The 24,138-nt window shown below is 33.2% G+C and overlaps 2 protein-coding genes across 3 annotated transcripts; both read left to right on the top strand.

The window, feature by feature from the left end:
- The first annotated feature begins 1,008 nt into the window (after nt 1–1,008).
- Nucleotides 1,009–19,708, top strand: LOC124942781 (nuclear pore complex protein NUP205). Of its 2 annotated transcripts, none has more exons than XM_047483338.1 (45): nt 1,009–1,220; nt 1,304–1,399; nt 1,486–1,560; nt 1,655–1,759; nt 1,893–2,003; nt 2,653–2,812; nt 4,012–4,097; nt 4,439–4,561; nt 4,651–4,878; nt 6,153–6,242; nt 6,339–6,497; nt 7,105–7,221; nt 7,333–7,539; nt 8,363–8,464; nt 8,575–8,718; nt 10,071–10,201; nt 10,292–10,411; nt 10,684–10,801; nt 11,748–11,945; nt 12,863–12,981; nt 13,106–13,256; nt 13,427–13,539; nt 13,637–13,718; nt 13,812–13,898; nt 13,988–14,065; nt 14,283–14,489; nt 15,119–15,208; nt 15,281–15,394; nt 15,677–15,838; nt 15,923–15,978; nt 16,054–16,126; nt 16,221–16,411; nt 16,697–16,823; nt 16,901–16,978; nt 17,059–17,223; nt 17,318–17,488; nt 17,561–17,698; nt 17,997–18,140; nt 18,225–18,332; nt 18,410–18,505; nt 18,588–18,725; nt 18,797–18,900; nt 18,982–19,101; nt 19,240–19,327; nt 19,453–19,708. In XM_047483338.1, exons 1-45 carry the CDS (start codon nt 1,080–1,082, stop codon nt 19,534–19,536), a joined length of 5,595 nt encoding a protein of 1,864 aa, XP_047339294.1. In that variant the 5' UTR covers nt 1,009–1,079; the 3' UTR covers nt 19,537–19,708. The 2 variants fall into 2 exon arrangements, with proteins under 2 accessions (XP_047339294.1, XP_047339293.1); XM_047483337.1 differs by having other exon boundaries at nt 19,186–19,327.
- Nucleotides 19,709–21,200: 1,492 nt separating this feature from the next.
- On the top strand, nt 21,201–22,461 carry LOC124941749 (DAG protein, chloroplastic). Its single transcript, XM_047482102.1, has 5 exons — nt 21,201–21,609; nt 21,679–21,776; nt 21,872–21,937; nt 22,023–22,207; nt 22,282–22,461. The coding sequence occupies exons 1-4, from the start codon at nt 21,245–21,247 to the stop codon at nt 22,190–22,192; spliced, it is 699 nt and encodes a 232-aa protein (XP_047338058.1). The 5' UTR covers nt 21,201–21,244; the 3' UTR covers nt 22,193–22,207; nt 22,282–22,461.
- Nucleotides 22,462–24,138: the final 1,677 nt, after the last annotated feature.

Here is a 24,138-nt window from a genome sequence, read left to right as displayed (position 1 = left end):
TTTCTAAAGCTCTTAGGTATTCTTAAAATCTTTTTAAAATAATATTTAAAAAAAAACGAAAATGACCTGACACGCAAACCAAAAATAAAACGTATCAAATATCGAGACATCCTGCGATATTCCTCGTATTACCACGTGTCCACAACACATGCTAAGTCGCGGGAGCAATTCCTAGGAACATTACTTCTTTTTTTATTTAATATAAGAAAAAACCCATATTGAATTAACTTTTATCTCTACCTCATTTGGTCAGAAAAAAAATATTGACATTTGAAAGTTTGTACAATTTGTTTAGAATGTTGTTTTCAACAAATCTTTAAGATTTAAGATTAAAGATCAGTTATTATCACGAGTTAAACATATTTCTCATAATATATCATTTTGTTAAATCCCATACCATTTCATTTTATTAAACTTAGACTGTGAAAGATTATAAAAGTTATAGTAACTTTTCTAAAATATTTTACTAAGGTATTAGTTGTTTCTTAAAATTGGACTCAAAAGGATCTATTGAAATAATATTTTCCTTTTGGTATTTTTTAATCCTACTGGTAGACAATAATAAACTTTTAATCCTACTAGTAGACAATAATAGACGAAGAGTCAGACCCTAACAAAAAGGGCTAGGGAGAGTAATTTTTTTTATTAATTTTTTCAACAAATCAAATTGCGTAAAATAATTCTTTCCCAAATTAAAAAATAAAATAAAAATTTAAATAATCTTCTAAAAAGTAAAATAATACTAACAAAGATTAAATTCCCAAACTAATAAGGCAAGATAAGACTCTTAGAATATCTAGAATACTTATAAATTATAATAATAAAATCAACCATCAATTAATCTCTTAAATCACTAAAATTTGATACATATAAATAATAAAGTTGAGAATGAAAATTGCAGAAAGAAGAATGTTTAGGGACTGGCTTGTAGGAATTACCATCTCCTCCAGCCAGACTGTGATGCCTCGGCTTAGGGCTTTTCCCGCCCTTCCTTTTCATTATTTTTCTGCTGCCCGACTACTCTCTCTCTCACTGGTAGTCGTCTCCGTTTGCTTTTCCGACGAGACCACCGGCGGCAAATGGTGTCTCCAAAGCAGCTCCTTTCAACCATAGAGTCGTCTCTTCTCAGTTCCACAACTCCCACGCCGTCGCAGAGAGTCGAGCTCTTTCATGCCATTCGCCAATCATTCCCTTCTCTCAAGTCCCTCCTCTCATATCCAGTACCATTCTCTCTTTCTCTATGTATTTATGTTCTTGCACCATGTTTTACGGAAACATGAAGCTTTAATCTTCGTTGTTTCAGCCTCCAAGGTCATCGGACAGAGCAGAAGTTCAGTCTAAAGAAGTCAGACTTCCGGATTCTTCTCCAATTTCTCTTGACGATCAGGATGTTCAGATTGTTAGTTTCGTTTCTCATATCTAGCTAATTTTTTATTGGATGGTTTTAGCTGACATTTTCTGGGTATATTAAATGTTGAAATTTAGGTTTTGAAGTTGAGCGATGATTTACATCTCAATGAAATAGACTGTGTGCGATTGCTTTTAGCAGCTAATCAAGAGGTATACTTTTGCATCTTATTGAAGTGCTTGAACAAATTTGCTCTATATTTGAGTTGTTCTATTGGCTAATTAATTAAATTTGTTCTCTTTGTAGTGGGGATTACTAGGACGAGATGCTGTGGAGATTTTGCGTCTTGCAGCGGGTCTTTGGTATTCTGAAAGAAGAGATATAATAACAGCTCTTTATACACTTTTAAGGGTAAACCCATCAAAAATCACAAGTAGAACTGCTATATTTTCCATCTATTACTATTTTCAACATATTTTCAACATCTTATATGAATAATTGAACTAGTTTCTTTCTTTCTAAATTACATGATTTTGTTTTGCAGGCTGTAGTGCTTGACCAGGGTCTGGAAGCTGATCTCTTGGCTGACATTCAAAAATATCTGGAAGATCTTATTTGTTCTGGACTCAGGCAAAGATTAGTTTCTCTCCTGAAGGTCTTTATAAACATCTTTTCCATGTTCATTCTCTCTATCTTGTGTATAATTCTTACCCTACTCGATGACCTACTTAATGATTTATTTCATGAACTGGATACAAGACTAGTGTAGAATTATCCTGGAAGAAAAATAATTCCAAGAATGGAATGTTAAGAAAGTCAGCCGCAAATAAATCAATTAGTCTTCCAGGATAATTCTACAACTAGCTTACTTTTTTACCTTTGCATCTTTTTACATGATTTTGTCTAGTGCAAAATTTGAACCTGAAGGTGTTGAATTGGTTGGGGTAACAATAAAAAGAAAAATGGGAGGAACATGATCATTACTTTGCTCTTTCCCCAACTTAGGATTTAATGCTCTTTCCCCAAGTTAGGATTTAATGCATCTTCAGCAAGTGTATGTATATTATTTTATTGTACCACAATACTGCACAGTAATATCTTTTCACTGTCTGTTAGCTTTGATAATTCCTCCTGTGTATAAGTAAATCTAAGATGATTTTGTAGACTAACGTTGTATTAATGGAATTAAAATGTTTTTATTTTGTATTAAATTCATTTGTGCCCGGAGATCAATATTTTCATCACATAATTTGCCTTTTTTTAATGATATTGTAAATTTGTTGCAATATATTGATCTTCTTTAGGAACTAAATCGAGAAGAACCTGCTGGTTTGGGTGGGCCACAATCTGACCACTATGTTCTTGATTCAAGAGGCGCCCTTGTGGAAAGGGTGGGGGTTGTATGCAGGGAAAGACTCATTCTTAGTCATTGCCTTGTCCTATCTGTTCTAGTTGTCCGACCAAGTAAGTTTGATGTTGATTATTAATCCAGCTTATGGCTATTTTACACCTTGAAGTTCTGTAGAATTTTGTTCCAGCTTTTGGAAAAACTTGATTTATATGCTATTGACAAAGTATATTTTGAAAAATATTATCCAGCTCCAAAAAGTCAAATGCTTTATTTCAATTAAGCTTCCTCAAGATTAGTTGTATGTAGCATGTCAATAGCTATTTATGCACAAAAATTTCTGATGGAACCAGCTTGTTTATATTCGATTTTGTAACGGAGTCTGGAACTAGCACCTATTCAATGTTAGAACAATGTCCTATGGAAATATTATAATAGGATTTTTCATATTGTCTTTACAAAGTTAGCATATTGTAAATGCTTTGCACTGGCTCTTCTACTTAGTATTGAAAACTACATGAACTAATTCCAAGCTACTAGATATTTAACACAATACATATATTGGGATATTCCTATAGCCTAGTTGGATAGAGGAGACCTGAAGGGAGCCTTTTCATGGTCAGCATCCATTGTTCAGAGTGCGAAAAGACTAATTATTAATATCAGTATGCTATCTTAATTCACTAGCTTAAACACAATAGAAGCTTCTGAGTTTCCCTAGACCAAGGTAGACTAACACATTGGCTTCATTTTCTCTGTGGTTTGGTGATCTTTGATGGAAAGTATTTTGGATAGGTATAAATGCTGCTGAGAACCCTAGCTCAGCTGAAGGTTCATAAGTTGAGATGGGGACTCTAGTACTGTAACAGTATCTTCCATGTCATTGTGTGTTTTTCTGTTCTGTATCAATATGTTCATTTGTTTTCATATTTATACGTGTTTATCAGTTTCCTTTGGTAACTCTATTTATTATCCTTTTGAGGAAAGTATAAATATGGAAAATGGAACTTTAGCATATCTTAAAAAGTTTAAGAGATGTATTATATATTATAGACTTAGCCCAGCCAAAGACTTAGAAAAGTAAGGATACTTGTAGAGAGACGATAAAGGAGTGACATATGAAGGTAAATTACGATATATACTGCCTCCCTATAGTTTCAGTATTAACTTGGTTTATTATCACAGTAATAATCATTTGATGTAGCTGCAAGGTAGGCAAACAAAATGTTCAGTTCCTTATTGAGTTGAGGAATGACCTAATCTCGATTGCCTTTGGAGGTGGATATTTTATGTAATCTCCTTTTGTATTTTGCAGGCCCAAAAGATATAAAGGATGTGTTTTCTTATCTGAGAGACAGTGCCACTGGACTTGATGGAACTAATGACACACTAAAGCATCAGGTGGCATGATTACTGTCTGCCTTTTATCTATTATGAAAATGGAAACTTTTGTCCTAAAAACACCAAATTCTGGATGTTTTCTCAAAGATTGTGTATGATAATCCTTTTTTCAGAAGTTATATCTTAAACAACAAAGTTAAAAAAGAAAACTCCTTATTAATCTTAACTATTTAAGGTTTTACATAGTAGTGTACAACGGAAATGAGGAAACTTAAGGAGAACAACAAGGCATGTGGATGCAAAAGAATTAAGCATGCTGTATCAGAAACTAGTGCTGTAGTTGTGTTTTCCTTATCTGATGTTGACCAAGATTACTGATAATACTGCTTTCGTGTTCGCAGATAACTTATAGCCTTCTCTTTTCTCTTGTAATCACCTTCATATCAGACGCACTGGCTGTTGCTTCTGATCAAGTTTCTGTTCTATCTCAAGATGCTTCTTTCAGGCTTGAATTTCAGGAAATTGTAAGTTGACTGATATTTTCCATTTTTTAGTTTATTTATTTCATACCTACATTTTAAAATTAATTTTGGGAACTATGATGTTACCATAGGTGATGGTTCCAAATAATGATCCTGTGGTTGAGGGTTTTGTTAACTGTGTAAGATTTGCATGGGCTGTTCATCTAATGTTGATACAAAATGGAACTGAACGTGGGGATGTCGTATCAAATGCTTCTATGGGTGACACACGGAATATTTTTTCGTGCTTGGAAGTTGTATTTGGAAGCAATGTTTTTCATTTTGTCTTGGACAAGATTCTAAAAACTGCTGCCTATCAGGTGCATATTTTTCTTGTTCTACCTTTTAATCCTCTGCAACCTTTCTTACATGAATATTAGGAATAAAGACCATATTTTCCCATGAACTTATATATCTCTCATTCTTGTACATGTACTATTAAAAGTATTATCACACGTGACTCATTTTTGCACTCCACTCTGGCAGTTAGTAATGCTGTTAAACTTAATAAAACAATAAAAAATAAAACCTAAACTTACCGGTGAACTACTCCATTCTCTCTTCCTCCTTTCCTCCATTGACTGCGATCTGGCAGAGAAATCACACAATCTCCCTACATAAAATGACCCCATATCCATTCCTCTGTACAGAAAATGCCCCACCTCCGACATGAGATAACCTCCACTCTCTTCCTTCTCCTTCCAGCCAAGGGAAACAACCATCATCCCTAACTGTCTTCCCACCACCAAGCCCAACTCCCCATTTACATTCATCTCTTTCTACCAAGAATTAGCCAGCTTCCATTGAATAAAAAACATGAACAAACAATATGTATACAATCTACTGCTAATTAGATTCAAGAAGCTAATGATTAAGTAAAAGACTAAGATCCAGATTGACATTCTTCTAGTAATTGGGTATATATAGCATCCCTTTGTTGTCAATTATTTTCAAGTGTTTGATTAGACCGAATTTATCTGATAACTAAAAAAGAGAGTAGAAAGAAGACAACAAGAGTTCAAATTATCTTTCTCTATTTGATACATTCCGGAGATAATGGAACCCAGTGTATGATCTGTGAAGGCAATCGATTGAAAGAGGTTGATTTTAAGGCTCTTATAGCATATTTTCCTCACACTAGATTGTGGCCATGATGTTGGGGAGTTACAATTTGTATAATAGCGAACAAGTGATGGAACAACTCTTAAATCCGGCGAGGCCATCACATATCTAAGTTGAAGGGATTGTTGGCTCTTACACATTGAAAAATAATTATAGTGCGACCTATTGGCTTATAGTGACTTGTAAAGTAAGGTTTGGGTTTGGGTTTGGGCTATGGCTATGATGACCTAGTTGTTTTAACTAAGATTCCTATTACATGGGTTGTGGGCCAATGTATAGGAGGCCATAACAATTAGTGATGATTTTCTATTGTTTGTTTTGATGTTAATTTTTGGGGACCAATATTTTCTCCTTCTAAGTTTTTGTTGTGACTACCAATATGTTGTTCTTTTAGTGGGGCATAATTCATTTGGTTCCTACTATCATGTTATTTATGTCTTTGAATCTCCTCTTTGTTCCTTTACTTTGGCAGAATGATAACGAGGACATAATCTACATGTACAATGCTTATATGCATAAGCTGATTACATGTTTTCTTTCTAATCCAGTTGCTATGGACAAGGTAAGAATATAGTTTTTTTATTCCATCAAAGAACTATGATCCTCATTGGTGGAGTCAAATATTTTCCCTTCAAAATGGTCGTATATTATCCAACAGGTGAAAGATGCAAAGGAGAAGGCTATGACTGCACTTAATCCATACCGCATGACTGGATCTCAAGAATATTTACTGGAGAGTGGCATGCATGTACAAGATGCTGCTGAAAGACCTCAGCCATTCATTTCTATGTTAGAGTTTGTGAGTGAAATCTATCAGGTTGGGATTCTTACATTTAGCAGAGCATCATTCATTTATTTGAGTTTACTAATATTGCTAGCTCTGGCTTCTTATTAAAGCATGTGCAGGTCCTCTTGTGAGGAATAATATATTTACCACTTATGAAGGTGTTAGTTGTTCATATATCTTTATTATTTTTGCTGTCCTCTTTGTCTATTTATTCATAAGTTTAGACATGATGTTGCTTTCATGGAAAACTGACAAGTTAAAATTGTGGTAGATAAATAAATAAGCTATTGACTATGCTACTTTTAGGGTAAGATTGATTTCTGAAGATTTCAAGAAATACCTGCTTGTAGTTGAAGTCATTTAAAAATAGTTTATCATGTCTGTATAAGCTTATGCCAGCATATTGTGTTTCTCTTAATCTAATTATGCATTCAGTAGCCAAAGAAAAGACTTGATAAGGTATGCAGTATATGTAGGAGTACATGAATCATTTTTTTTTTTGCATTTCCCCTTTTGTTATGATGATATTGGCCAACTAGGAATCCCTGCTGGTTGTCACCTCCATTGGGTATAATTTACTGTTATTGATTATGTAAAATGATAGTCTGATATGATATTTTTGCTACTTTTTCTTCAGAGAGAACCAGAGTTATTATCAGGAAATGATAGCTTGTGGACATTTGTCAATTTTGCGGGAGAGGATCATAGTAATTTTCAAACTCTTGTGGCCTTTCTGAGAATGCTGAGTACTCTGGTATGTATTGAATTGAATGAGCTGGAAGCATTTTGATACATCTCTATGTGCTCTCTTGAAGTTTACAACCTTACTAGTTTGTTTTATAACCTCTTTGATTCTTCTACTCAGGCTTCTAATGAGGAAGGTGCCTTGAAGGTTTTTAACTTGCTTCAGGGTAGAACATTCAGGTCTATTGGTTGGAGTACTTTGTTTGATTGTCTATCAATTTATGAAGAGAAGTTTAAGCAGGCCTTTCAGACTGCCGGGGCAGCATTACCAGAGATGCAAGAAGGGGATGCAAAAGCACTTGTTGCCTATTTGGATGTCCTGAAAAAGGTTTCACTTTTCTTGTTATTTATCTATATATTTACAGAATTTTGATGCTTTTGTGCTCCTAAAGTGTCTAATAATGCAATAGTTGATTAACACGATTTATATATTTTGGATGTTTTGTTTTAGTGGTGTTATATTAAATTAAGATTTTATGCTTGTATGCACTTTTTCCTGCTAAAATCATCAAAGGGTGACTTGTTTTGTAATCCATGTTTCACTACTCCCTTTTAGGTGTCAAAGGTGAACCAGTTAAGTAGAAATAGTAGGATAGATAAAAAAATATGGAGTTAGTTACAAAAGTCGTATCAGGATCACTTGGAATTAAAGCTTTGTTACGATATCTTCTTTCTGTCTTCACTCACTCTCCCTCTCTCTCTCACACACCAACACAAAGTAATATGGGTTTGTTCTATGTCAAGTTCCTTACAATTTCAGCTAAAAGCTTGAGCTTGTAGGGCTTGTCTAAACAATATTACAAGTCTAACACGTTTGGGATGGTATATTTGTTATAGTCTTTAGTAATCACAGCAGTTTCATAGTATTTGTAGTAAAGCCTTCAACTTATTGTTTACACACTTCACAACTTATAGAACCCATATCCAATAGTTGGTTTTCAGATTGTGTTTCTTCTTTGGATATATTATCTTTTAAGTGCCTATGCCGGCAGGGGTTTGTCTTTCTACATTTTTTCCTTGAGTGTGGATGTTGTTGAAATACTGTATTATGACTTGTATTACCTTCTTTCCATTGTTAAGCAAGATATCAGTATTTTGTAGCTTCTTGATCATGTATATGAATTTTATTATCTTCTTTGCTTGTGTTACAGGTTGTGGAAAATGGGAATCCAGCAGAAAGGAAAAATTGGTTTTCTGATATTGAACCATTGTTCAAGCTCCTTGGTTTTGAGAATGTGCCTCCATATTTGAAGGTCTCTTCTTCTACTTTCTGTAGTATGATAAACGTCATTTCCACAACTTTTTTCCATTTTGAATGTCATATATTGAAAGTTTATGCCTTTTAATTTTGATCTATTTGTAGGGTGCTCTACGTAATGCTATATCAACGTTTGTTCGCGTTTCTCCTTCCTTAAGAGACAATATATGGAGTTACCTGGAGCAATATGATCTGCCAGTAGTTGTTGGACCTAATATTGGAAGCAGTGGCCAATCCATGACAACACAGGTTATTCTATATTTGTTAAGTTGATTGACTATTGATTGAGAAACAACATCTGGGCACCGATTTGTATTGCATTGCCTTTTGGAGCTTGACAAACATCATTTTTGACTAACTTAACTGGTGTTGATTGTATGAATCAATTATTTTTGACTGATAGATTGCAGGCTTTTATTTTATTGAGTGACTACCTAATTCACTTCTAGGCTCAAAATTTCACAACTTTAATCACTGTGGAGAAATCTTTCACCTAGTGTTAATTTGATCTCTTCATCGTGTAGTGTCCTAACATTTAACAAAACAATGCGTATCATATACAAACGCTATACAATTTAAAATATTTTCTTAAACAATCCATCCAAAAGATCACTTAGCATGCCACTAATTTAATCTACAAGAAATATTCAGAATCATACCTCTTTTCTAATTGTTTTTGTGATGTTTTGTTCCACATGTCTTGGCCCTTATTCATTATTCCTAAAGTTTCCTATCAACCCACACACCCATTATTCTCCTTGATGCCTTTGGTGCGTCCAAAGTGAAAATAGTGTAGGATCAAAATGTCTTGTCTCTTTCATAGTGTCTTGGGTATTCCTTATGAAAAAGAAATATGAATTTCTGTAAATCTTCAAGAACTTTTATCTTATGGTTAAGAATCAATTTTAATAAATCTATTCGTGTTTTGAAAAAAGACAAACTCAAAGGAATGCTGCTGTACCCACCTTGAGTCATATCTATCCTTTAATAGAATTATCCATACTAGCTCCCGTGTAATTAGTCTACAAAAAAATGGTGGCTGTGGGAAAGTTGATGTTCTCCTCAACATAATGGGGATAGCTCTTGTGTAATTACTTTTTTTTTTTGAATTTAGGAAGCTAGCTCGTCCCCTACATTCACGACCCCAATTCCACTTACGGCGTTAATAGTAGCTCTTTTATAATTACTCCAATCCACTTTCTCCTCAAAACAAAACTTAACCCTCAATGCCTACTCTGATTGTGTCTGATAAAAGAAATTAGTGCTTTTTCCCAAAAAAAGAAATTAGAGCTGTGTAGGCATTGGTTCATAAATAGAATGATATGATTATGAGATAACTTGAGATTAAATTCAATTTTTCCAGGTCAAACAAGGCCTTATTTTTACCGGGTTGACATGTTTTATTCTTAAATCTTGCTTCCTTTTCAAGACCAGTTTTTAGAATTACACTTGCACAATTTATGTTGTTTTTATTGGAACTTGTAATCAGCTTGTTTGACATTTGTAGATGAGTTAGGCCTTTAATCTAGATGAACATTTCTTGAATCAATTTTACCTGCATTTAATTATCCCCTGACGACTTCACTTTTTTCAATTTTCAGGTGTATGATATGCAGTTTGAGTTAAATGAAATAGAAGCTAGAAAAGAACAATATCCTTCTACAATATCCTTTGTTAACTTGTTGAATACACTTATTGCTGAAGAAAGGGATGTGAGTGATCGAGGACAAAGGTATGGACCTTTCATTTCTTTGAAGTTGTTTTGATTTTTTCCATTCTTTTTCCAGTAGCTTTATTAGTATTTTATTTTTTATTTTTGCAGATTTATAGGCATATTCTTGTTCATATATGATCATGTTTTCGGGCCGTTCCAGCAAAGAGCCTATGCTGATTTGTCTGAGAAATGGGAATTAGTTATTGCATGTCTTCAACATTTTCGGATGTAAGCTCTACTTTTATTGAGTTTCAGTTTTTTCTTTTGTATATAATTTTGGGTGCTTCCCTTTCTCCCTTATTAGTCATTAGTTGTTTACAAGTGAGGTTCACACACTGCAACTGTAGAAGTGTTTGGACATTATAGGTTCATGGGACAAATCTAGGTTCGAGAAGTTTGAGTTGTGCCATGTGCCTATTCTCAATGATTCTAGGAGTTAGTATTGGGCATTTCGATTTACTAAAGTGACTTTACTAAGCTTTCGACAACCCTCTCTTCAGGATGCTCAACATGTATGACATTGAGGAAGACGACATTGATACTATCATTGACCAATCCCAAACAATTGCACAACCTTCTCCACATCAAATGCAGTTACCGACAATTGAGTTACTCAAAGTACAAGCTTCTTACTCTATTCCACTTGCTTTTTTTTTCTCTTTATCATGCATTAAAAGTAATTACAGCATTTTAGTATTATCGGTTACTAGTTCAATGTAGTGGATTGCAAATCAGTTAATGTACATCCATGTATGGCTGAATACCAAACTTACCCACCTATTAAACAATCAATAGAATGTGATTGAACTATATCCAGGTAATTAGAATATTGGGATTATCCTAATATCATTTAGGCAGATAAATGTCAAGGATAATGATCTTTTCTAATGATTATCTATAGATTAAAAGATAATTTTCCTAGAAGTAATTAATATTTTAGGAAAGTATATCTATCCTATAATTGTTGTGTATTTAAAGGGCATGACTCATGAATAATACCTACTATAATATTATTAACTATAATTTTGCACGGTATTAGAGCCTCAATTTTGAGAAACCCTACAAGATCTTGGAAATTCTAGAAGGGCATGACCCATGAATAGTACTTACCACAATTTAATCCACTCTAATTGTAGCATAAGTGCCTGCTATCCCAATAATTTCAGAAGTTTTTTCACCTTCTGATGTGTGCATTTTGTTACATCCATCCACTAGTACAACATAATGGTTAGAGAATCAATAACCTTCAAACCACACTCTGGCTGGAGCCTTTTCCAAAGGAAATATCTGTGTGTTTTGTGTGAATAGTATATAGATTGATTTAATAGATAATAGACATAAAGGTTCAGTTTCCCTACCAATCACCAATTGTCTGATTAAAAACTGGCTCCTGCCAGGCTACTCAAATCCTTCCATGAAGCTATGTATAAGAAGTTTTTGATACCATGAAATTCTGGTCATATCATATGGGATTCTCTAACTTATTACTGGGTTTGTTTAGGCTGACTGAAATCTTTTAAACTTTTAATGTAATGAAGGAATGTTCTGCCTTTTCTTTCTGCAGGACTTTATGAGTGGAAAAACAGTTTTCCGAAATATTATGAGTATTATTCTACCAGGAGTCTATTCTGTTATTTCTGAGCGTACCAATCAAATGTATGGGCCTCTTCAAGAAAAGGCAGTGTTGCTCTCTTTGGAAATTATAATCCTTGTGTTTGAGAAGGACTTGATAGTTTCTGACTGCTGGCGCCCTTTATACCAGGTTAGTTTAGCCTTATGGGCATCTTGTATCTTTCTTAAACATGCTATTAGTTGATAATTTATGTTCCCCATGAATCTGAGGTTGCAGACTTGAAGTAGCCTCTCCCTTGTGGGTTGACTTTCTGTTAAAATAAAATTTTCTCAACTGTTGTGGATAAGCTTATGAACTGAAAAAGCAATAACAACAAGTCATTAGCTTTTTGTTATATTTCTCTAAACTAGTCTTGCTTATATATTTTGCCACATGTAGCACGCTATGCTCATTTAACTGACCTTTTCTTCCAAAATTCATAGATATATAAGCTCTTAAAAGTTTTACATGAGCTATTTTAAAATTGGAATGATGATGTAGAGACAGATGACCCTCTTGTTCAGTTTGGAGTGTCTCTCAATTTAGTCGGTAATATTTGATTAATTCACTGATTTCTTTTATGTTTTTGCTGCCTACTCAGTCTATTTGTGTGCATTGATTCCTGACATTGATGTATGCTCCAAATTCAATCAGTGATCTACCATTGCTTATTTCATGAAATAACCAATGGTAATATTGGGTTGATCATCTTTAAAGCCTTCCATTGTGAATGTTTTTGTTACGGATTAGTAGGTTAGGTTAGTAGTTATGACACAAAATAGTAAAGAGGGCATTGGAGATATTATATTAGTTAGTTTTATCCCAAGTTTTTAGTTTGTTAGGATGAGTGGCTAAGCTCTATAACTATACATAGATGAGTAGCTGAAGAATTGAATCAATTAATTGAATGAGTAGATTGCAGACTCTTCTTAACTATGGAAGTTCTCCATGGTTCTCTCATCTATTTAGGCCAGTCCTTTCTCATCTCCTTCCTTGAATCTATCTCATTTCTATAACAAGACCCTACCATAAACCTAAGAAAGTTAACAGTTTTCCTTTATCTGCAGTCTCTGGATGTAATTCTTTCTCATGATCCCAATCAAATATTGGCTTTACTGGAGTACGTTAGATACGAGTTTCATCCCCAAATTCAACAATGCTCTATTAAGATTATGAGTATCCTAAGGTATCTCAACAATGTCTCCTTTGTTCTCCTTTCCTAAAGCATGATGGTCTATAATATAGCTCTATCTATGTTTTAATGTGAAGATTTATATATCACTTACTATAAACATTTTTGTGCATGGCAGTTCTCGTATAGTTGGTCTTGTACAGTTGCTGGTAAAATCCAATGCTGCTAGTTTGTTGATTGAGGATTATGCAGCTTGCCTTGAACTGCGATCAGAAGAGTCCCAGATCATTGAGAACAGCAGCGACGATCCTGGTGTTCTCATATTGCAGGTGAACCTGAGAGCTCTTACACTTTATGATATTTCTATCCTCCCTTTAACCATTATATTGTTTTTGTGCCTTTTTTTTTGAGGGCCAACTATCATTTTTGTTCCCTGTATTCTCCTTAGTTTTTCACAGAGTTTCGTTAACACTTCTGCATTTTATCTTAATTATTGCAGCTTCTCATTGATAATATTGGTCGTCCTGCTCCAAACATTACACATTTATTACTAAAGTTCGATCTAGACATTCCTGTGGAAAGAACAATCCTGCAACCTAAATTTCATTACAGGTGGCAAGTGAAGCTAATTTATTAATTTTCTTATAAATCTAATTTCTTCAATGGACAACTTGTGAAACCTTCAATTTTAACTTTTATGTGATCGCAGCTGCCTCAAGGTTGTTCTTGATATATTAGAAAAGCTCTCAAAGCCTGAGATCAATGCCTTGCTTCATGAGTTTGGTCTACATGTTAGTAGTACTTTTTCTTTTTATTATATATCTGATGACTAGTGAATAAATCTGTTACTGTCTAACGAGTTCTTGGTTTGTTGCCTTGTGTAGCTTCTTTATGAGTTATGCACTGACCCCTTTACATCCGGTCCAACCTTGGATCTGTTGAGCAGTAAAAAGTATCATTTCTTTGTTAAGGTATCTATCTCAATTCTCATACTCCACTCCAATCCTATTTTTCAATTGCTATTTGACATTACAAGTCCGTGCATCTTTTATGTTGACAGCACTTGGATACACTTGGCACAGCTCCTCTTCCTAAAAGAAGTGGTAATCAGGCTCTTCGAATCAGCTCCCTTCATCAGGTATACATTTGACGGAACGTTTTCTCCTTATCTTGTACTAGATATTACTGAACTTGGTGTAATCACAACTAACATTGCGTATTATTTCATTTCAAAATTGTCATTATGTCATATAAACTAGCTCCATTTGACATTGATATTGTACTGACTTCCCAAGTCCTTATGTCAACATAAACCTCAGTCCTAATGTCTAAAAAATTCTCCTCATGTTGTACAGCGAGCATGGTTATTGAAGCTTTTAGTCATTGATTTACATGCTGGAGATATGAGCATTTCATGTCATCGAGAAGCATGTCAAACTATCTTGGGTCATGCGTTCGGACATGAACCAATTCTAGATGGTAATGGTTTTGATACATCTAAGTCTCTAGTCCTTCCAATTGGCCCTGACAGTAATGTAACCAGAACAATCAGTAAGAGCAAGGTAGCATCACTCAACTGATCTGTTTAATTTTAACCACTTTATGCATTATATTTACTCCTTTTCTTCCTATATTTTTGAGAATGATTTGCCACTGTTTCTCTTTGTTTAACATGTCATGTCTTACTGGGTTTTTATGATTGTTATTGGGAAATTTCTTGAATCATTCTCTAAGAGACCTTTTCTGCTTTTGATTGTCTATCTCTCTTATTTACTTCTGAATGGTTTGAGAAATGACCTCCCCATACATTTGATTATCGTAAGAGAGAATCAATGAATATTAAATTCATCATATTGTCCACAATTCTTCAGAATTCTAATTATATATTGATTTCCAGTTTCACAAGATTGTTCTTTTCTAGCTTCAATTAATACATGCTACAATGAGATATAAATGCCCAAACAAATTATCCTCTCTTAATCAGATTGCGGAAGCACCATATTATCTCTTTTCCTTGATCTAACCAAATGAAACACTATTTGTTCTCCTTGTATGTCACCCACTGCTTTGCTTCCACAATCTTGTACTGCCCTATGATCTATTAAGCACTCCTAAATCCTCGATGACTTCAACTCAACTGATGAGGGTGATACTAATGTATTTCAATTTCTACTTGCCTTTCTGCAATTAGGTGTTGGAATTGCTTGAAGTTATCCAATTCAGGTGCCCTGACACTGCTAAGTATTCCCAAATGGTCTCAAATATGAAATATTGTTCCATGGTGAGGTTTCGTGCAGCACATCGTTCCTTATAATTTGTTATATAGTTATATTTTTAACTGTTTTTTTTTCAGGCTGAGGATATCCTAACAAACCCTGCTACCTCAGGTAAGGGAGGTATTTATTACCACTCAGAGCGTGGTGACCGTTTGATTGACCTCGCTGCATTTAGAGACAAACTTTGGCAGGTTATCTTCTGTTCAACAAATATTTCCTTTTGAGATGAGACAATCTAGATTCCAATACACATCATTCATAATTGACACAAAACACTACTCCACTATGATATCCCTCTACTGTACTAACCTAATTACAATATTACCCATATCAATATTACCCTTATACCCCAGTACATAACATCAGTGTATCAAAATGGTTGAGACATTGTCTAAACTGGGGCAATGCAGTCCAAATTGAAAACAAAAAGTATTATTCTAACATTGTCTTTTTCTGTTTATTTGCCACTTCAGAAATTAAACTCTGCTAATCCCACCTCTGGCAGTGGATTAGAGCTCAATGAAGTACGAGATGCCATTCAGCAGCTGCTACGCTGGGGATGGAAGTACAATAAGAATCTTGAAGAACAAGCTGCTCAACTTCATATGTTAACGGGTTGGTCACAGATTATTGAGGTCCGTTCATTCCACAATTTAGTTATGTGAAGACTTAATGGAAGACACTTGTCATATACTTATAATCTCTTCATTGTCTTGTAGATCTCCGCATCCAGAAAAATATCTTTGCTTGAAAATAGATCCGAGATCTTTTTTCAGTAGGTGACCTTTTCCATCATTTGGATTACACTTTTTTTTACCTTTTCCCCAGCTAATATATTTCATTTTTGCAGGTTGCTCGATTCCTCTTTGACTGCTTCTGCTTCACCTGACTGTTCCCTTAAGATGGCAGCTGTATTGACTCAGGTAGTTTTGATATGTGTGCCACAGTTATGTTCTTGAGCATATTGCTGTGTATTGACAAGTTGTTTTACTCAATAATTTTGTTTTCTTTTCAAAGGTGGCCCTTACTTGCATGGCTAAATTACGGGATGAAAGGTTCTTATATCCTGGAGGATTGAACAGCAACACCATTACACCTCTGGATATTATTTTAACCAAGCAGTTATCAAATGGAGCCTGTAACTCTATTCTGCTGAAACTTATTATGGCAATTTTAAGACACGAAACATCTGAAGCAATAAGAAGACGGTATTGCTCTGTCATATATCAAGCTACATCATTCCATTATTTCTTCCCCTGAGCCCCACCTCCCACCAACAAAAATAAAAATAAAAATAGTAAACAATATGTAAAAGTAGGAACCTATTCGGTTAGAATTAAAAGCAATATGGATTATTTTGGAGAATTTGTTGTAGAAAAACATTCATGTGATCTAAAGTAGTGCAAATTTATAGTGGAAATGCCTTATCTGCTACCCAAACAGGGTCTATATATAATATTCTGGAATCTGACTGATTGTGTTTGTGAACGCAGCCAATATGCCTTGCTTCTAAGCTTCCTTCAGTACTGTGAGCATGTGCTCGACCCAGATGTCCCACTCAATGTTGTGCAGATTTTATTCCCCGATGATCAAAATTCCGAAGAACTGGACTTCCAGAAGGTGTTTGTGTTAGAAGCAGGTTTCTCCCATTTTAGTTTTCTTAGATAACTTTCTAAGATGTATTCTTTCTTTCCCAGGTTGACAAAGAGCAAGCTGAATTATCTAGGGCCAACTTCTCTATCATAAAGCAAGACACTCAAGCAATCCTGGATCTGGTGCATATATATATATTGTGTATCTCATTACATCAGTTTTCTTTTTCAGTATTATGCTAATACATTCTATTTTTTTTCAGGTTATAAAGGATGCAACTCAAGGAAGCGAATCTGGAAAAACAATTGCATTCTATGTCCTGGATGCACTGATCTCTATTGATCATGAAAAATATTTCTTGAATCTCCTTCAAAGCAGGGGATTCCTTCGGTCTTGTTTTCTGAGTATCAGCAATGTTTCCTTCCATGTACGTTCTGGATCTGGTGCAAGCAAATATTTTTATTCCCTTTTAGGAGAAATACTAAATAAATAATAAAGCTCCATCACTTTGCATTTACTAGGATGGAAGGCGCTCATCGGATTCGTTACATCGTATGTTTAGTCTGGAAGCTGAATTGGCTTTTCTGCTGAGAATTAGCCACAAATATGGTAAACAAGGGGCCCAAGTTCTTTTTACGATGGGGGCTTTGGAACATGTTGGTGCTTGCAGGGAAATTAATATGCCAATCAAGGTATTTCTGTCTAGATTTTTCTCATCTTGTCAAGCCTCCCTAACTAACGAGAATCTAATCTTATTTTGCCAGGGAAGTTTAAGGAATATTGATGCTATATCAAAACGAGGTACATCAATGAACTTTGACATTAACCGCATGATCATTGTGCCGATTTTGAGGCTGGTTTTCTCGCTCACCTCCTTGATTGATGTATCTGAATTCTTGGAGGTTAGGCTGAATCCTTTTTTTCATTAAATTTGTTTATAATATCACATAAAAAGGAAATTTCCTACCACCTAAGGCAGTTATGTTTCCACAGCATCAAATTCTTCTATGTTTGCTTGTTACATGCAACAATCAATCATCATCATATATATATATAAATATATATTACAGTAGAGAGTCCCGCAAACATGGATTGGAATGATGAGGAACTCCAATAATAAGATATCTTTCATTAATAATAGTGTTTGTAAGTTGAAGCATTTATTTTCTTACATTGGTATGGTATGCTCTTATCTAACAGGTGAAGAATAAAGTTGTCCGTGAAGTAATAGATTTTGTCAAAGGACACCAGTTTATCTTTGATCAAGTTCTTCAAGAAGATGTTAGTTTAGCTGATGAATTGACACTCGAACAGATCAACCTTGTTGTCGGCATTCTAACCAAGGTACTAATTATCATCTGAGCAAACTCATAAAAATACTTTTTTTTTCTTTCTCTTTTTGATTCTTCATTTTCCTGTTTGGAGCAGGTTTGGCCATATGAAGAGAGCAGTGAGTATGGTTTTGTTCAAGGGCTTTTTGGAATGACTCGAGCTCTATATTCACATGATGATTCTGGATCCCTAACATCCTTTCAGGTATTTTATCTGAAATTAATGTAGAGTATAATGATTGGCTAGTCTGAAATCTGTCTCACATTTATTTAAATTTTCAGAATCAGCAGAAATCAGAGCTCAACATATTCCGCCTTTGCTTTAGTGTGAGCTCTTATTTGTATTTCCTAGTAACGAAGAAATCGTTAAGGTTACAGGTAAACTTCTTGTAATTAATGAGGTAAATCAATTTAATATATCCAGAAGTAGGCGATATTGATAACGGTTTATTGCATGCAGGTTTCGGATGATGGTAAGAATTCTAATACATCTACCAGGCGGCAGCAACCTACATTGAATTTGCTAGTCTTTTTCCTCAATTCGGTTACAGAAGCTCTTGAAAGAGCTGGTGAAGAAAAGACTATACTTCTTAACAAGGTACAATTTTGGTTTCTTATTACTATGTTGTTATTGCTCATTGAATTCCCTAAATGATCACGTTTCTACAGATTCAAGATATAAACGAGCTTTCAAGACAAGAGGTGGACGAGATTATCAGTACTTGTACCAAACAGAACTCGATTGTTCCTTCTTCCGACAACATACTGAAAAGGTACTGTTCTGATTTAATTCTTTAATTTCTTAGAAAAAAATTTATTAAAGATAACGAGGACAATGTGCGTGCTATTTTCAGGCGATATATTGCAATGGTGGAAATGTGTCGAATTACAGGAAATAGAGATCAGCTAATTACCTTATTGGTATTGCTGGCAGAGAATATCTTGAACACTGTTCTTGTCCACTTTCAGGACAGGTTTGTATTATATATATAATAAATAAGTCTTGAAAACTTATTATTAATATTATTATTATTATAAAGCGATTGTTTCCCGTGCAGTTCTTATTTTCAAGCTCCGAGTGAAACTCCTAAAATGATTGCATATAATAGCAGCCAGCTGATGAGTGGTGAAGACGAAGACGAGTCTTTGCTGTGTGGGAAGTTAGTTGATGTCTTGGAGAGGCTCGAGGTTCTCTCTGAGGTGCGTTTTTTTCATTTTTATTCTCAATTAGATTTACATTGCTTTATTTTCAACCCTAATTAGTTTGTTTCAATCATAATTGCATATTTCTCAAGTCCCATTGGTATGTGGTTAAATTGATGCAGGAGAAAACAGGTCAAAACCTTAAGATTTTCCGCAGATTAGCGAGTTCGTTGAAGGAAATGGCTATCCAAAAGTTGACATTATGAAGCAAAATCATCTCCCCGATAATTCGCTAGCTCTATTATATATGTTTGTGCTTGGTTAGTATGATCTCTTGTTTAATTTAGTGTATGTAATAGTGGTCACCCTAATTTGGGAATATAAAAAAATATTACTGTAATTCATCTACTTTTAACTTATTTTCCTAAGCAAGATTTTTGTAGGGATAATCAATAGTTCTTTTCACTGAATTTTATCTTATTCTCTATCATTTTCAAAATACATCTTAATTAAAAGTTAATGCAGGTAATTATAAATGCAATGATTGATTTATTTTAAATTTAAATATTACCTTCAATCTTTATATATTTCTTTAAGATCGTTGAATACCACATATAATTAAGTAAATTTCATTTTTCTTGCGTTGAGTTTTTATTAAAATGAGTTTTTTTTTTTTCTATTTAATTATGTTCTAGGTAAAGAATTCATAAGAACTGTTGCAGCATAAAACCTGTATTACGGAATAAATGTAAGTGAAAAAACTTAAAAATATATTTTTTAAATGTTGGGATTATTAAAAATATTAATGTATAATGATTTTTTTTTTGAAAAACAAAATAAAAAAAGATTTTCATTTATGTTATAAACAAGGTGATAATTGTAAAGATGGTAAATTAGTTAAAGATTATTCAAATAAAGAAGACATCCTTATAAAAGGAGAGAATTTGAAATAAAATGAAATCATGTGATATTGGCAAAAACAAAAATATAATTTTTTTTCTTTTCCTTTCTCACTTTTTTTTTTTCTCTCCTTTAATTTCTCTCTACTTATCTTTTTGTAAGTCCTAAAATTTTCAAAATATTTAGCTTGTATATAGAGAATTCAAGATAAAAAAAAGGTTAGATACAAATAAATGTAAAATATTATTTCAAAATTAGAAAAAATGATAATTAGATTTGAAAAAAAATTAGAAACAATTGAAATTATATTTTATTCAAAAATTTGAGATCATATGTTATTATCTAAAACAGGCTAGACTGATCATTCAGCCCATCCTGAAAAAAATAATAATAATAATTTTGTTTGTAGACATGTGACATTGATCTTCATAATTTTTTTAAAAAAAATTTAATTAACGTTTTATATATTTTTTTCATATAAATTTTTTATTTATTTAACCATTCTTTTATCTATAATTTTTTAAAATTATATATTTAAGTTACTACACAAATAATTTCAAGTCAATCCCAATTTAAATTTTTGAATCCATTTATGAAAAATGGCATTTATCTCCAAGATTGACTCCACTCAAAAAAAAATTGAATAAAATTTAATTTTTAAATATTACTTAGAAAAAATATTTATTTTCAATTTTAATATTAAATAAAAAATATATATTAAAAACCGAACAAACCTTCAAATAACTATTTATATGAGCTCGACTCGAACTTAATCCAATCAACTAAATCGAACTTTGATCGTGTTACTAAAGTTATCCGACATAAAAACTATTTAATTGTGTAGATAAACTTACACAATTTTTTTTTCAAAATTGTAAGTGTTGATATTAATTAATTAAATTAAAATTTTATATATTCAAGCCTATAATTTGCTAATAATACAATTTTGTCTACTTGTAAGATTTATTTATAAAACAATGCAAATCATTTAAAAAAAAACTTAGGTCTTGAAGTCTCTTATCAACCATATTTGCATCCCAAAAATATCCTCATCTCTTTATCGAAGCTCATCTAATGGCGACTCTCAATTTCTCTCTCTTCTGTAAAACCCTAAACCCTCCCAATACTCAATCTAGACCTACACTTCTCAATCACCCTTTCGCCCCACGATTCCGTCCAACCTCCGAAATCATCATCCCCTTCTTATCTACTCGTTCGCGGTTAGAAAATGTTCAATCTCGTACTTCTCCTGTCCAAGCGACAGTCGGCGGCGACTACAGAAAGAGCAGCAACAGTGACGAAACGAGAGAGACGATAATGTTACCAGGCTGTGATTATAACCATTGGCTCATTGTCATGGAGTTTCCAAAAGACCCTTCTCCTACTAGAGAACAGATGATTGATACATATCTTAATACTCTCGCTACTGTCCTTGGAAGGTAATGGGTTATTTATGCATTAAAAGTATTATCTTTCATGCTTGTGTTGAATGATTTGGGTATCTTTAGTTTGGAAGAAGCAAGGAAGAACATGTATGCTTTTAGTACAACTACTTATACAGGGTTTCAGTGTACTGTATCTGAAGAAGTATCAGAGAAATTTAAAGGTATATCACTAATTACATAAAGAAGATTGAATCTTTGAGTGTAGAAATGAATTGGGTTTTTCTAATGATATGTTTTTGTGCATTTGTTGGTTAAGGATTGCCTGGAGTTTTGTGGGTGCTTCCTGATTCTTATATTGATGTGAAGAACAAGGACTATGGAGGTGTTTTTTTCTTTTCTATTGAGATAAAAAAGTGTTGTGGATTTTGATTTTGTCTTGAAATTTGATTTTGTTGGGTTTTTTTCAGGTGATAAGTATGTTAATGGGGAGATAATTCCTTGTACATATCCTACTTATCAACCGAAACAAAAGAGTAGAACAAGAAATGATGGTAAAAGATATGTTAGGCAGAGAGATGGACCTCCATCTGATCGGAAACCACAAAAACAAGAGACAACTCCTTCGGAAACATCGTGAATTAATCTCAATCAGGTAATTCAGCAATGGGTGTTAACTATTAACTGTCTTTTTTGTTAGTTTTAATCTTGTTTGTTTGTTTGGCACAGGTTAGCTTTCAGGTTTGTCAAGGATAGAACTTCTAGTTTCAGAGTTTGGATCTGACTATCGTCTGTTCAGGTCAATCTTTGTTCTAAGAGGTTATTTGTAGAAACATGAACACAGTTTTCTTCATTGAGATTATGGAAAGGAACTGAATTTCTATATATGAGTTCAATATTTTAGCTCAATTTTTGTCTTGATGATGAACATTAGCATTATTTCTTTGATTATGCAATCAATCGGTAACCGGAGATGGTTTAATTTTTAGCTTGCAAACCTGGTTAAGAGCATTGGTCCATACCCCCATCACACACGAAAAACATCCATTTGGAAACGATTTGAAACGTGAAATAGTGATCCAAAAACGTTTCTGATGGGATTTTGTTTTTTGGCTAAAAAAAGCCTACATTTATTGGTTTTCAAATGAGATAGATCTAGGTTATTTTGATACAATAACTCTTTATCCAAATAACCCAATATCAAACAAAGGCTCCTGGACCTCCAACTTTTTCTAAGTTGAATGAGAACACCAATTGGAAACTGTTTGAAATCTGAATTAGTGATCCAAAAACATGTTAATTTATTGGTTTCTAAGTCTGATTAAACATCTAATTCGTGTAAAATATAGTTTTCAATTGCAAATTAAAAATGAAACAGTTACTAGTTAATGATAGCCTTTAATAACCAACATAATATCTTTTTTTGTTTTTGTTTTTGTGTGTCTGTGTGTGAAATAAAGTTAATTCAAATAATTAAGAAATTTTATAAATAGTCTATGATTCTTATGTTTTTATTTAATAAAAATATTTTGCTTAATAAGAAAATTTGTTTGTAAATATTATTATATTATTTTTTAATTTTATTTAATTAGTTATTTAATATTATTAATATTAATTATTGGGTATATAGTACAGATTCAATCCGATATCAAATACAACTAATTTGTAATTTTTTTTATAAATATATAAAGATAAAAAATTAATTTTTTAAAATGATCTATTTATATTAAATCTAATTTTTAAAATGATCTATTTATATTAAATCTAATGAGAATTGTTTAAAAACACAAAAATAAGATAAAAAATAAAAACATGTCCCAAACATTTTATTGAACTCGTATATTCTCGAAAAACGAATAACTCTTTGATTGACTTTACCCATTTTTTGAAATGAAATTTAGAAAACCTCATAATAAAATATTTATTTTTTATGTTAATAAATTGAATTAGGAGATTAATAAGAGATTAGATGAAATAGTGTTGATTAAATCAAAATTAAAAAAAAAACTAACTGAAAATAAGGGCTAAAATAAATGAGGTGTGAATTAGTGAATTGACATGCATATATTATTTAGTTAATATTGGCAGATTTATTTAGAAAATGATAGGGAGAGCTCGAACGCTGCTCCCACCTGGCAGTCACGAAAAAAAATAAAACGGTGGACAATATCAAAATAAAATATATTTTTAATTTTTTTAATTCCTCCTTCTTTATTCCTACCCTTCTCACTCTTTCCATTCTCGATTTATGGGTTTCGAACTATTCTTCTTGCTTCTTTCACGACTTCTGCCTTCTTTTTCTTTTTCCTTACACGACTTCGGACTTTGGCGATTCTACTTCATTCTTTCACGACTTCTGTCTTCTTTTTCATTTTCCTTACGCGACTTCGGATTTTGGCGATTTCTACTTCCTTCTTCCGCGACTTCAGACTTCGGCGATTTCTTTTTTTTCGAGCTTCAAAAATGGTAAGCCGTAAAATCAATGTAGAACAACAATATTAGCGAACAACTAAAACCCCCTAAAATCGTTTTACTTATACTTTTAAGCAAAATCAGTTTCTTTCAACTAAATCCAATTCCAACACT

This window comes from Impatiens glandulifera, chromosome 6 (assembly GCF_907164915.1).
Source record: "Impatiens glandulifera chromosome 6, dImpGla2.1, whole genome shotgun sequence".
NCBI classification, from domain to species: Eukaryota; Viridiplantae; Streptophyta; class Magnoliopsida; order Ericales; family Balsaminaceae; genus Impatiens; species Impatiens glandulifera.
The sequence above is the reverse complement of the archived record's forward strand: the minus strand, read 5'-3'. Positions and strand labels throughout refer to the sequence as shown.